Raw genomic sequence first — 14,001 nt, 5'->3', positions numbered from 1 at the left:
TGAAGGTATTTGCTAAGTTAGGGATAGAGCCTTGGACCAAGGGATAGCCTCAGGGCCATGGGGCTTCCTAGGGGCCAGGATCTAACATTGCCCCTTGAATAAGGCCTTAAGGTGAGGTGCCTTGGCCAGTCATTCCTGCCCAGGTTCCTTTTTTGCTGAGTCCAGGTTGCCTGTTCTTGGCTCCTTTCTGGGCCCAGCTAAAGGGGATGTTGTCCTTTGACTGTGAGCCCCACCATACTAACTAGGGGGCAGATATGTACCTTTTCTCTCTAGGCTCCGAGTCCCCCAAAGGTGCCATTGGCCATATTGTCCCCACTGAGAAGACAATCCTGGCTGTGGAGAAGAACAAGATGTTGCTGCCTCCTCTCTGGAACAGGACATTCAGCTGGGGCTTTGATGACTTCAGCTGCTGCCTGGGGAACTATGGCTCTGACAAGGTGAGTAGGCCAGAGAACCAGGGCAACTGCAGGTTTCAACCTCCTTCTGGATAGGGCAGAGATGGTCAGGAGATGGGTGAGCCTAAAGTAGGCACAGTCACCCATGGCCCACATCTTCCACATAGCTCTGCTTCCAGCCCAGGGGTAAGAGGGTTCATGTGACTGTGCCAAGGATACTTGTAGGCCGAGCCTCCAAACTCATTCTAAGGAGTCTATTCTATTTGTCTTCCACAGATCCTGATGACATTTGAGAACCTGGCTGCCTGGGGCCGCTGTCTGTGTGCAGTGTGCCCATCCCCCACAACAATCATCACCTCAGGGGCTAGCACTGTGGTGTGTGTATGGGAGCTCAATGCAGCCAAAGGCCGCCCAAGAGGCCTACACCTCAAGCAGGTACAGTGCCTGGGCAGGTGTGGTGGCTTGGGCAGGTATAGTACATAGCACAAGTGTACCTTGGGCAGGTACAGTGTGCTCACAGGCCCCAACTTCCTGACCTCAGAAGCAGAGAATGAAGTGATGCACAGAAGGTGGCATATAGCTCTGTGTCATCAGGGCACAGTTTCATGCCTATGCAAGTGCACAGGGTAGGTGCCTCCACACCTCAGTGCCAGTGAGACTGGTTTCTTTGCATTAGAGAACATGTTTGAGCATTTGCCATGGGCACGTTTATGTAGGTAACCTCACTTCACCCCCTCAACAGCTCTGTAAAGTAGGTACCAGTTGTCATTTCTGCATTACTAGTAGGGGAAAAATTAGGTGTGAGGAAGTTAAATGACTCATCCAAAATCACAGAATCAGGAAATGAAAGACAAGAGTGGTGGTGGCAGGAAAGCAAAGCAGGTGGGCAGGGGGGTGGTCTCACCTCACAAACAGCATTACTCCTAGTGATAAGCAGAATGCTATTCACTGTTTACGGAAAGCTCCACACATTAATCTATTTTGTAAAGCAGGTATTATTATTCTACTTTCAGAACTGACACTCAGAAATATCAAGTTTGCATTTTAATCTAGGTTTGTCTAACTCTAAACCCATGCTTTTTCCCTGTGTACTGTTGAACCTGCCCAAGAATATCACTAGGGGACACTTCCAACTCTAAAATGCCATGACTTTTTATATCTGTTTTGTAATAACCATATAGCCCTAAAGTAACAAAAAACAAAATTAATCATACAAAACAGACTACTGACCAGATTTCCTAAACTGAACATGTCTCACTGGAACTAATCCTGGGTTTCTGTGGGTGTTCCCAGTCCATCCCAGCACATGTGTGGTATGCACTGGGCACATAGTAACCACAAGGGAGTTAATCAGTCTGCAGAGGTGGCAGCACCTGCTAAGAGGCAGCTGTGCAGGTCAAGTGCAGGCTGCCTTGCCTAGACTCTCAGAGGAGTCCCCCAAAGCCAATCTCAGAGCTTCTGCCCTTTTACATTTTCACGTTTCTCCATTCTATCGACTGCCATGTCAGAGGTCTGGGTTTTTATTCCAGACCTAAGTGAATACACTGTGCATTCATCGTTCTGTAGACTGTCCTCCTTTCCCAGCTATCACCAACCTTGGGAGCCAGGGAAGCAACCCTTGCACCCCTACTCCAAGGTCATGTTCACTAGTGAAGATGCACTGTACAAGCCCAGCACTGACAGCATAAAATGTAATTTATCATCCTCTCCTTGTTCTAAAACAAGCGAAAAGGGTATGGGAGTCCTGCATGTTCCTATTTCCTAGGCAAAATAAAATCCCTTATCATGTGCCTACAGAGGCTGACATGGACTTGGGGATCCCCCAGACTACCAGCTGCTGGGCATTGGGGGCCTGCCCCTAAGTTATAAACAGAGAAGTCTTCATTAAATAGTTTCATAAACAGTTTTTGAAAGTGTTTTATTTTAAAAGATACTATACCATTAAAGACTAATTTCAAATTTACTTCCAAGTAGAACAATTTTCTATAATCCCTATAAAAGTTTTCATCATTGCATGCTATCACCCCAGATATACACATTTATACCATTCTGTGGATACCATTGTGTACATGTGTTTATTTCATTTTCACCCAGCCTGTCAAATCATTTTCGCTTTTCTACAGTCTCTATAATTTACATTTCATTTGTTTCATATTATTTTATTTCCATAAAATTACATTTCAATTGTTTTATGTCAATATGCCATAGTTCTATAAACTATTTCTTCTAAAACTAAACAATTCCATTGTTACCAAGCTTTAACTATTTTGAATAGTGCCACAGCAAACACCCTATGTAGATTGCTGTTTGCTTCTGATTGTTTCCTTAAAATAAATTTTTAAGAAGCAAAATTAGGGAGCAGTGACATAATGCTTTCTATAATGATTCTATAGATTTATGGTGCCTCCAATTAGGAGGGCCTTAATTAGGAGGGCCCATCTTACCTCATTGTACCAGCATGAAGAATTATTGTAAGAGGTTTTTATTTCATTTAATTTTTGCTACTTTAGTTCTTCCTAAGATGATACAATGAAGTTATTTTAACTGACCATGGAGAGAAGTATTATTATGAGGAACAACAGGAACTGATGGAGGACACATTTAAAACTGCTGTACACCTTCTCTGATCTCCCAGGTCTTTCTAGATGGGGTGGTGCTGGCTGCCTCCTGGTGCTTCAGTTTAGGCAACAAGCCTTGTGTAGGTGGGTGGTGCCCATGTATGCAGGCTGATCCTTCACTCTGCAGCTTCCCTGCAGGTAGCAGCAGATGCGGCTCTATTAACAAACAACGGGCTCAGAGCTCCTCACTCTGAATCCCCAGCCCCTCTTCCTGGGCCTCCTGGCCTTCACTCTTTGGAGTCACTGTCCCCTATGGTTAGAACTTAGTCACCATACTTAACTTGTTCTGAAAAGACAACCAGAAAGCTCCTGTCAAATCCTCTGCTTTCTTCTATTCATCTAGACAGTTTCCATGTTCCCAAGATGACCAAAATGTTCTTCTGTGGGTTATGACCAGAACCTTGCCAGTACCATCTGGTTGGTGCCATGTTAGGTTCCACTGAGGACAAACAGAAATCTGAGGCAGAACTTATAATTGCTGTGGCCAGGCAAAGTGACAGTTTTGACCCAAGTGAATGAGAGGTGGTCTGTGCAGAAGATGGAGGTTTACCACATTTAAAACGGCCACCTCTACACTTCTCTGTCTGATTTCAGAGGGCAGAAAGCATATGTGTGAAAAGTGGTTCACATCAGGCTTACCAGGAACCTCCAAGACAGTTCTGGCAGCAAACACATCATTACCAGTGGCAGTTCCCAACCCCCCAGGAACAAGCTCTTAGGAAACAAGCTCTCTGGCCTGATATAGACACAAACCATTCATGTGCAAGACCTGCACAGTCAGGCCAACCTGAGGAGCTGAGGCTGAGGCCCTGAGTCACCCACTGCCACATGGCCAGACTGGCTATGAACCTGGATTCATTGGACTTGAAAAGTTATATCGTTTTAACTATGACCTGAATTCCCTGCTTTCTTTCAAATTTAGTTTCCAGGGTTGCATGCATTTCTGAGGTCCCTTTTTTTTTCCATGCAAATTTGAATGTGTGTGAAAATTCTCCAGAAGGTTTGTGAAAACCTGAGTTTCGGGGTTCCACCCCCAGAGTTTTTAATTCAGTGGATCTGGGTTAAGATCCAAGAATTTGCATTTCTAAGAAGTTCACAAGTGATGTTTATGCTGCTGTTTGGAATGCACACATTGTAAATCAGCACCCTTGTGTATTAATAGTAGCACATGCTGCTTCAGGATGAGAGACAAACATAGGCAATACAGAGCATAAGGGTGCTGCCGGTGTCTGCTTGAGTTATGATAAAAGGATACCAGTTTTCCCAGCTGGACTTCAATGCTGGAGATGGATAGAACTGAGGGGGCTGCCATAGACACATAGACACACACAGGCACACACATCCTACAGACTTTGGAATCACTGAATCATTCCAAGTCTGTTTCCTCATTGGGTCCCAACAGTAAAAGGGAGGGTGGAGTATCTCACCAAGTAGCTGGATTGCTGGTCCCTTTCATAATCTGTGGTTCTGCCTTGTGTCTCTAGGCATTGTATGGACACACACAGGCTGTCACATGCCTGGCAGCATCAGTCACCTTCAGCATCCTTGTGAGTGGCTCCCAAGATTGCACCTGCATCCTGTGGGACCTAGACCACCTCACTCATGTGGCTCGCCTGCCTGCCCACCAGGAGGGCATATCTGCCATGGCCATCAGTGACATCTCAGTGAGGCCCCTCTTTCATAATGTCTATGACCTTGACATTTCTGTGAGCCTGGGTACTTGCATGGTAGATGCTTCCCCTAGAGAAAATTCAGGGGCAGAGAAATGCTGACCCCAGCATGCTGATAGGGCCCCAAATGTGTAGAGCATTCTCTACACAGGCAGATATGGAGTCATTAACACATGCAGCATCTGGGTCTAGAGTTAACTTTTTGCTTTCTTATTTTTCTCCCTTGGCACAGTGAGGGCAGTGGGAAGTTTCTGTTCTGGCATGGGTATCAGGAAGTTGGGGCAAGAAGTTGGCTTTGGTGAGGGATCCACTGGGCTTAACTAATTCAGCTTGTTGACTGTAAATCAGTGTTGACTCAGCTGGTGCCTCTGGTCTCCATGGCAGGAAGGGCTTATGCCTGTCTCTCTATGCTGGCCACCAAAGAAAAGCCTATCAAGAGTTGTGTGTGTGTGTGTGTGTGTGTGTGTGTGAGAGAGAGAGAGAGAGAGAGAGAGAGAGAGAGAGGGAGAGAAAGTTAGATAAATACATATGTAAATCTCAGTGGGGAGTTTCTCCCAAGCTAAAATCCACATCATAGGGGGCAGGGGTGTCAAACTTGTTTTTACTGGGGCCACATCAGCCTCGCAGTTGCCTTCAAAGGGCCAAAATAATTTTAGGACTATATAAATGTAACTACTCCTTACCTGTTAAGGAGTTGAAATTACATTTGGCCCTTTGAAAGCAACTGTGAGGCTGATATGGGTCTCAGTGAAAATGAGCTTGACACCCCTGTCATAGGGTATAGTGTTCCCTGAAAATATAGAGGCTCTACATCTGCTATAGAAAACCCCAGGGCCCTAGGACATGAATACAGTAGGAAAGGGGAACATAGGGTAGGGGAGATAAAGGAGATTTCTGGTCCAACTTTGGCTAAAAATGATGTCCCAGGTAGGCTTGAATCCAAAATGAATGTTACATGGGCAGATGGAGGATAGATAAATGAATGGATGAATGGGGGATGAATGGATAGACAAGTGGATGGATGGATGGATGGATGGAATGGATGGATAAAGGGATGGAAGGATACTGGGTAAGTAGCTGAATGGGTAGATGTATTGGGAAGGAGCCAGCCCTGATCTGTGATGAGTGACAAAACCCATAATGAGTGATGTACCAGACATCAGAGAAGACTTATCAGAGCAAATTATTGAACTTCTCTAGGAGCCTACTAATTACCTGCTGGTCCTACTGCTCAATGCTGGGCAGACAAGGTCTTTGGCCTCAGGAAGAGCATAGCAAACCACCGAGACAGGGACATGATAGAGCCCAGCTCAGGGAGGCTTTGGAGGTCACAGAGCTGTCTGAATCCCTTCTGTGGATAATAATGCAAGGCTTAAAGACATGATTCTTTGAGCACCTGTGACTGCTGTACTGGACACAAAGTAGAAAAGCACTTGAAGAGAAAACATTCTGGATAGAAACGTTTTAGAAGCTGCAGTAAGAAAATTTCTCTTCAGAAATTCTCACTAGGGAGATATTGTTCAATTTTATGGGCCACATGCAGTCATTTGAACATCTGTATTCTGCTTTATCTCAGATAATGTCCAAAACTTCTTGGGAACAGGGATGGCCCACCAGGTGTAAGCCCTGTGTACAGAGCCAGAGGTGGACACTGCCAGGGAGAGAGTTGTGAGAGGAGTCCAAAGGGTGAGCCAGTCAGTGGTGCAGGCAAGGCAGTACCCAAACATGTGGTTACAGGATGTGAAAAGTTAGGAATTTATAGTTATGGGGAAGCAGAGCAAGCCTGTGAGGCAGCTGGGAAAAAGTAAATGTTAGCAGGTCTGGGAGTCTCTTGATTAGTCTTCAAAGGATGGCAGGGTGAGGGTGGTTGGGTGTACAAACTGAGCAGCTAAGCAAGTGCATGATGGGCAGGCAGTAATCCAGCATGGTGTGATGCCAAATCTCACTGCTGCAGGGCACCATTGTCTCCTGTGCTGGAGCCCATTTGTCCCTGTGGAATGTCAATGGACAGCCACTGGCCAACATCACCACAGCCTGGGGCCCAGAAGGAGCCATAACCTGCTGCTGCATGATGGAGGGGCCAGCATGGGACTCAAGCCATGTCATCATCACTGGAAGTCGAGATGGCATAGTCCGGGTAGGTGTGGCCTGGGCAGAATGAGGGCATCATAAAAGAAATGTGTTCATCTTTATTCTGCTTGCTTCCTCCAAAGGTCTGAATCTGCAGCTGCATTTGAGACCATTCTGGACCAGGTCCCTATAGCAAGTGAGAGCAAGGACAAGGCTCTTCCCAGGCCAACAGTTAAATAAATTTTAAAATTATACATATAATATATATTATATATATATGTTATATATATGTTATATAGAGAGAAGGAGATCATCAAGAAACTATATATAGTAAATATATATATATAGAGAGAGGGAGACCATCAAGAAACTGAGAGAGAAAGAGAAATACTGAGGTGGAAAGAACTGGATGGGAAAAAAATATATAGGTGATTTTTCTGAGACTGACAGGAAAGATGAAGGAATGAGTAAAGATATAAACTACTAAGAGGCTTACTCAAAAAACTCTCCATTGAATTTAACAGTTTGTAAAAGGACATATTAATCAAATACTACAAGATATTCAACAAAATTCCCATTGAATTCTACAAGCATTTTTGAGAGCTTGCTGTGTGTCAACCTGGCCTTGCCCTTCAAGGCCCTCCACCCTCAGTCTCAGAGTAATCATGGAGATGATGCTTCAAGAAACAGAATGGATAACATGGTGGACATACCAACAGGAGAATGGACTTATCTTCAACAGAGGCATCAGAGAAGGTGGCATTTCAACCAATTTCTGAGGATAAGGAAAATTCAGAGAATATGGAGAAGGCCATGCTGGCTGAGGGGCTAGTGTGCATGAACAGGAAATAAGGCTGAGGAGGGTCCCCTGAGAAGTCTCTCTACAGGACCCCATCTGTGGGCTGTGAGGAGCACAGAATCTCTGCAGAGAGCAGGGTATCCTGAGCTGGCTGGAAATGTGAAGTGGGGTATGGTCCACACCATGGGTCAATCAGAGGAGCCTGGCTGGTTGAGCATGAAGTGCATTTCTTCCATGGGTCCACCACTCATTCAGCTTGGTGACTGAGCTCTTGGTATGGCCCAGCAGCATTTAAACGGAATGGTCCTTGTCCTTAAGCAACAGAAAGTCCAGACTCAGCAAAATGAGAAGCCATGTGTGGTCAGCCTGAGGGAGTAAAGGCCAGGCACTATGCTTTGGGACTAAGGGCCAGATACAGAGGACAGGGAGGCCCAGCAACTGAGTGGTGAAGGAGGCCTCCAGAGATGGTGGCAGAGGGACGAGATGACATTAGCTATGTAAAATGATAATAAACTGGCTGCCGAGTCTCATCCCAGCAGGTAAAGGGTTGGGGGAAGATGTACTATGCACATGGGATGGAGAGTAAACTTGTTCAAGCTTCAACTGTATTTGGCTAACCCTTTGCACATGGAAGCTGGAGCCCAAGTACCTTTTTCCCAATAATCCATTACAATCAGAGGTGAAAAGGTGCCCCTTCCCTGGAGGTACCCCAGGTATGAAAGAATGGGATGGGCCCTGGGCCTGCAGACAGGATCATTTCACCAGCCCATGGTGTTATTTGTTTTCTGGGCAGATTTGGAAGACTGAGGATGTGAAGATGTCTGTTCCTGGGCTGGTAGCCCCACAGGAGCCCTCGGCTCAGCCTGCCAGCCTGAGAGGTAACTGCCCTGCTAGGGGTACATGCAAGGTACCTTTGCCTTGCTCAAGCCTCCATGTCTCCCCACTCAGCCTGAGGGCTGTGGCTCCACCCAGGCTTTCACAGCCCAGGGAAGCCATTGCCAAGGGCTGGGGAGACAGAAACACAGTTTATCTTGAGATGCTGGTGGAAAGTAAAGCTACATGTAGAAGCTCTGTTGAGTTCCTACCTCATCTTGCAGGGACCAGTGAGCTCTGGGGTGCTGCTTGGATATGTGAACAGTGGTGGTGGGAGTTGCCAGGGCCTCCTGAGCATCAGGAGAGGGACACAACTTGCAGAGCTTAATCTGATGATTTCCATCTGCCTGGAGGACTCTTTAATGTCAAACTCCCCGCCCAGGGCCTAGGTCCAGCTGGCTACTTGTCTGGAGAGCGAGGCTACAGACAGGAGCAGGGAGGGGCCTTGTCTTAACCATAGGGAGAGGAAGTGGTTCCATAGGCCCCAGCCTGCCCTTTTAATTCTGGCTCAACCCAACAAACTCCCCATGACAAATTCCTCAACTTGGCTCCAGGGTTGTCTGCATCAGCATCACCCAGGAGGTTTATTAAGATGTAGATCTGGGTTCTGTTCTCAACCCAACTCCTGGGAAAAGATTGGAATTGTTAGACTTTCTGTGTCTATCAAGTTCCCAAAGTGCACCAAAGTGAGAGAACCACTCTTCTGGAGGAGAGCCCTCTTTGAGTTGTGGGAGAGGTGACCGAAGTAAGAAAATCTGCTTTACCTTCTGCTTTCATGACCACTGGCTCTGTTGTCACCATCATTACAAAGCTGTGAGGGTGAGAGCTGACCATGAGCAATTCCACTGTGTACACTTGCCATGCATTCTCTCACTTCTCATGGCAGCCCTATGAGGTAGATATTACTATAGCAGCCATATGAGAGAGAAGGAAACTAAGGCACAGAGGGATTCAGTAACTTGCCCAAAGTTACCCAGAAGCATATGATTACTATCATTCTCACTTGTGCTGCCACCAGAGCAGATGTGACCTCTGCAAGTTAATATCAACATAGGTAGTGACTACCATGTAACCACCATCACCACCACCACCAGACCTGTCACAGCCATCACCTCCTTTTCTCATCTCCCAGTGGCCCCATCACCACCTACTCCAATGAAACCTGCCTTTCCTAGTACTGTGTTCATCAAAGGTTCTGGCCTAGAACAGAGACATCTTTCTTGGTGCCTTTGATGGAAGGAGACATTCTACTAGGAAGTGAGAATTCTGTTGTTATGAGGCCTGCTGGTTTGTTCTACATCCCCAGACCCATAATTAACCACAGGAGAGAATTTTCCAGATTGCTGAGGATTGCCTTTGGAAAAGAGTAGCCATATTCAGTTAGTTTATTTCTAAAATGTACTCCATACTTCCTTGATTAATTTAGTCATAGATTTATGGATCTTTATTCATACAAGCTCACAGCTACTCAGCTACTAGGTTCTAGGCTATACATGGGAATAATTTGCTTCAAAATAATACCATCTGGGAGCCCTCATCAACAATCTGGGCTGACCTAGAGTAGTGACCTCAAAAAGATTTACAATTACATTCAGTTCACTAGTCCTAGTATCTCTAAGGCCCTTCAGGGCCACAAGGAATCAGCCTATCTCACAAAAGACAGGTGAGGCTTAGGCAAGGAACTCACAGCTCTTCTTTAGAGAGCAGGCAGCAAACATCCTCCCCTATTCCCATCTATTTGGAAGAGATAAAGCACAGGGTTCTTCTTCTCTAGACTGCTTAGGAAGCAGCTCTGTGGTATACCTGGATGAGAGCATGCCACTCTAGTCTAGAGCTCTACTGTCCCCTTCTGAAGCTATCAAGGTCCAGTAAGCTAAGCTCAGCTGATGGTTGATAAATGGATGTCTGGGCAAGAATGCTGGCTGGATGAGTTGGTGGATACATGGAAGGGCAGATGAACAAAGAGCACCTCAGAGACACTACATTGGTTCTGGTAGTGCTGGTAGATTCATAGGTTTCTATTCAGGATCAAGAGTTGGGGTGAGGCTGTGTTTATTGGTAAAGAGGACTAGAGATGAGAAACAGGAAAGTAGGTCCTAGACCTAGCTTTCTCTGGCACACAATTTTATTCTCTGTCAAATGGAAGTATTTTTTGTGTATCCTAACTTGTACAGAGAGGAAGACACAAAAAATTATAGACATAAACAAGAATATACTCAACAAAATGTAGGTAATTACTGTCATTTTCTCAGATCTCTAAGAAACTGTTCCCCTAATATACCAGCTGATGACATTAGGGAACTTACAAGCTGGCTTCAGGCCAGCGGGTCCATGTCCTTTTCTTGTTGTTTGTTCTGACCTAGGGTCACCACTTCCCCATAGATTTAAGTGCCAGGGTGTGGTTACAGTTCACAGGAGAATTAGGATAAAATGACAGGAGGCCACAGAGATAGTCATAAAAATCAGGCTGAGCCACAATTTAGAGTTAGCAAACCCATGTGCAAATCTACAAACCTAAGCCAATGGAGGTCTTGTTTTTCTCATAGCATTGTTCAAAACTATTTTGTTGGAAAGGACCAGTACTGGATATTTGCATATGTGTTCCCCTGTTGTGGATATTACTATATTCCTCAAATGTCAAAAGGGGCAAAAAAAAAAGGAGATCCTTGAAGATATTAAAGGCACTGCGTGTGTGTGTGCACATGTAATCTAACTTCTGTCTGGAATTCATTTCTTTTTTATTGGCAGCAGGACCAACCCAGTTGAGCACAATTTATTTAATAGATTTTTATTCAATCTGGCTTATAAAAAGTGCTTGGGGAAAGCTGGTTGCTTGGACTTTTCCACAAACACAAACAGGGTACATGCATTTCCTGGCGCACAGGCCTGTCTGCATGCACAAGGAGCCACCTTCAGCCCCTGACTGGGGACAGCTGGGGCAGCTGCATCATTCTCTCCCTGACTCCTGCAGAGTGACTTCACAGGGATAGACCCAGCTCATGTCTCACCTTTTCACCCTCCACATTGAAGGCATTACTGTCTGCCCCCAAATGTGGCCATTAAAATGAGTAAAGTAACAATCATTGAGTTATATTTTTGAAAAAACATTCTCAGCATTTAATTATTGGCTGTGGCGTGAGAGGATTTGGATAAATTGATAAAGCCAACTTTATGTAATTTATTTTCACTAGGCAATTATGGGCTACATTACCTCCCGACAGCAAGGTATTGTGGGGCATGTTATTAAGCATAAAGCCAGTAAACACTGATGAACAATTTTGCTGAACTAGGCATGCAATTTAGAAAGCAATAATACACAAATCCAATTTGGTACACAATGGATACCGCAGCGCGTCAGCACATGTAACTATCACAGCCTGCAAATTAAATTGGGACGGCCCTTTTTGCAACAGCACAGGCCAAGATTAAGTATATTTCCTCCCTCAATTTAACAAGTTGCTGACCACAAATATAAATATGTGTGTATGTGTTTGTGGCCCTCTGTGTGGATGTACACATGCATGTGTGTGAAGCCACTTGGGTTTTCTAACTACATTCTCACTCGATCCCCACAGGCCACAGGTGGGAGAAGAATCTTGCCCTGTGCAGAGAGCTGGACATCAGTGTTGCTTTGACAGGAAAGCCCAGCAAGACCAGCATTGCAGTAACAGCTCTGGCCATGTCCAGGTAACCACAGCTTGGCTCCTTGAGTCCTCCCGCAGAGGGTGCTGTGGCCACCCTGAGAAAGTCTGTGTCTCTGCTCAGGAGCCTGGTCCTGAGAAACAACCTCAGGACAGTGGTTCGGGTGGGCCTGTCATGCACAGGATTCAGGCCATGTGGCCATGTATGGCCGTAGGAATTGTTTCTTAACAATGTTTCTGCCCTCTCTCATTGAATATCCATGAATTCATAAAAAAAATCCAAAGATTATATTGCTTTCCTAAAGAGGAACTTTTTCCTGACGGCCACTGCCAATTGTAATATTTGAGGTGATAGTTATCCTATATTGCAGAAAATGCCTTTCAAGGGCTCCAAACAAATGTAGAACAGCTAATGTCAGATGCACCACAGGGTCCTGGCCACACCTCTCACAGGACAGGACAGAAGGCAGCTAGAAGTATTGGAAAGAAAAAGCCAGGGCTTCCTTCTGCTTCCTGGGGCCCCAGCTTCGCGGATAATCCCCCAGTGCTTTGGGAGCCACAACCCTCTTAGTTCAAACATAACTCCCCTTACCCTACAGAGTCAAAAGATTCTCCAGTCTTCCTGCTCCCTCCCCTGCCTCAAGTGGAGGCTAGGTGCAGGCTCCAGGTGTCCCTGACTGAAACTTCCATATTGGCAATTTCCTGATTGCTCACTGGGATGAGCGGGACCACAGTCTTGAATCTAACACTCCTGCCTATTCTTTTTCTTCCTCAGAAACCAGACCAAACTCCTTGTAGGTGATGAGAAGGGGAGAATATTCTGCTGGTCTGCAGAAGGATAGGAAGACGGAGATGGTGCTGGCCCTGGCCTGGCAGCCATGGCAGCTGCTAGGATGACGCAGTGCCTGGGCACAAGGAAAACCTCAGGATTTCCACTCCACATGGCCACTGAGGAAGGGCTGGTGGGACTATGGCCTTGGATGGCACAAGGATGCGCTTTTACAAACAAATGAAAGCTTGTTTTGGGGTCCCTGGGGGCAGTACACTGGAAGCCCAGATTCTTGGATGCCACCTGCACACCAAATCACATAGTTCTCACTTTTCCAAAGAGCTTATTGCACTGAAAAAAAAAGTATCGCTTACTGGAAACTAAGGGGAAATACTGTATTGTCTTTATTTTATTAAAACAACTATTTTCCAGTATAAAGAGCTCTTGAGTTTAAAGTTGCCACCCTTTTCCACTCAGGTATTTACATCTCTATTTTGATATAGGCAGGAAGGCCCCAGGGAAGTATTACCTTTCTTCAGCATTCTTCAACCCTTGGAATTTAGCTCCTCCAAATTCCAAATTCCTTGGAATTTGGCTCCTCCAGGGTGGTCTTGCCTGCCATGCAGAGCTTCATGGAGAGTGAGGGGCCACTCTCAACAGGCTTCTGTGGTTGAGGCACAGGACACAGACATGACACTGCCCACTGCAAGCATAGGAAAGTCAGCTTGGAGAGACATCCCACCTAGGCCTGCCTGCCTTGTCTCTGCACCCCATAGCAGGTGGTGGGTCCTGGTCAGGTCCTGGCTTGGCAGACTCTTTCCAGGGCACATCCTTACATGGAGATCCAGGGCCACAGCTCACATATTGATTTTGAGCTGGAGCTCATCCTGGGAAAATCTGATAGCTATGTAACTTTTGTTCTACATGTAAAATTACATGGCAAGTAGGTAGTTAGTCCCTCTGAGAAATTCAGTACCCTCCAGTGCTTGGGTCACCCTCGACTCAACTGCTGGACATTGAAGGCCTCACCCTCATTCTGATGTCTTCTTCCCACCCCACCCCTCAGAATGCCTTGAAAGAAATTCACGTGCCTCTCAATATCAAGCCCAGGTGGGTGCAGAGGGACTTGGGCAGCTAAGATCCTTAACGTCCTCTACCCTCCCTGA

General features: G+C 45.9%; 1 protein-coding gene across 1 annotated transcript in view; it reads left to right on the top strand.

Annotated features, from left to right (window-relative positions):
• The window catches only part of WDFY4 (WDFY family member 4), a 324,491-nt gene extending 311,293 nt beyond the window's left edge, over positions 1-13,198 (top strand). Inside the window, 7 exon segments of the mRNA XM_028512450.2 lie at positions 253-437; positions 672-830; positions 4,498-4,677; positions 6,638-6,820; positions 8,346-8,430; positions 12,001-12,112; positions 12,842-13,198. Of these exon segments, the coding sequence (XP_028368251.1) occupies positions 253-437; positions 672-830; positions 4,498-4,677; positions 6,638-6,820; positions 8,346-8,430; positions 12,001-12,112; positions 12,842-12,908 (971 nt within the window). The 3' untranslated portion in view covers positions 12,909-13,198.
• Positions 13,199-14,001: the final 803 nt, after the last annotated feature.

The sequence above is a fragment of the Phyllostomus discolor genome, chromosome 5 (genome assembly GCF_004126475.2).
Source record: "Phyllostomus discolor isolate MPI-MPIP mPhyDis1 chromosome 5, mPhyDis1.pri.v3, whole genome shotgun sequence".
Classification (NCBI taxonomy): domain Eukaryota; kingdom Metazoa; phylum Chordata; class Mammalia; order Chiroptera; family Phyllostomidae; genus Phyllostomus; species Phyllostomus discolor.
This window is presented reverse-complemented; position numbering and strand designations above follow the sequence as displayed.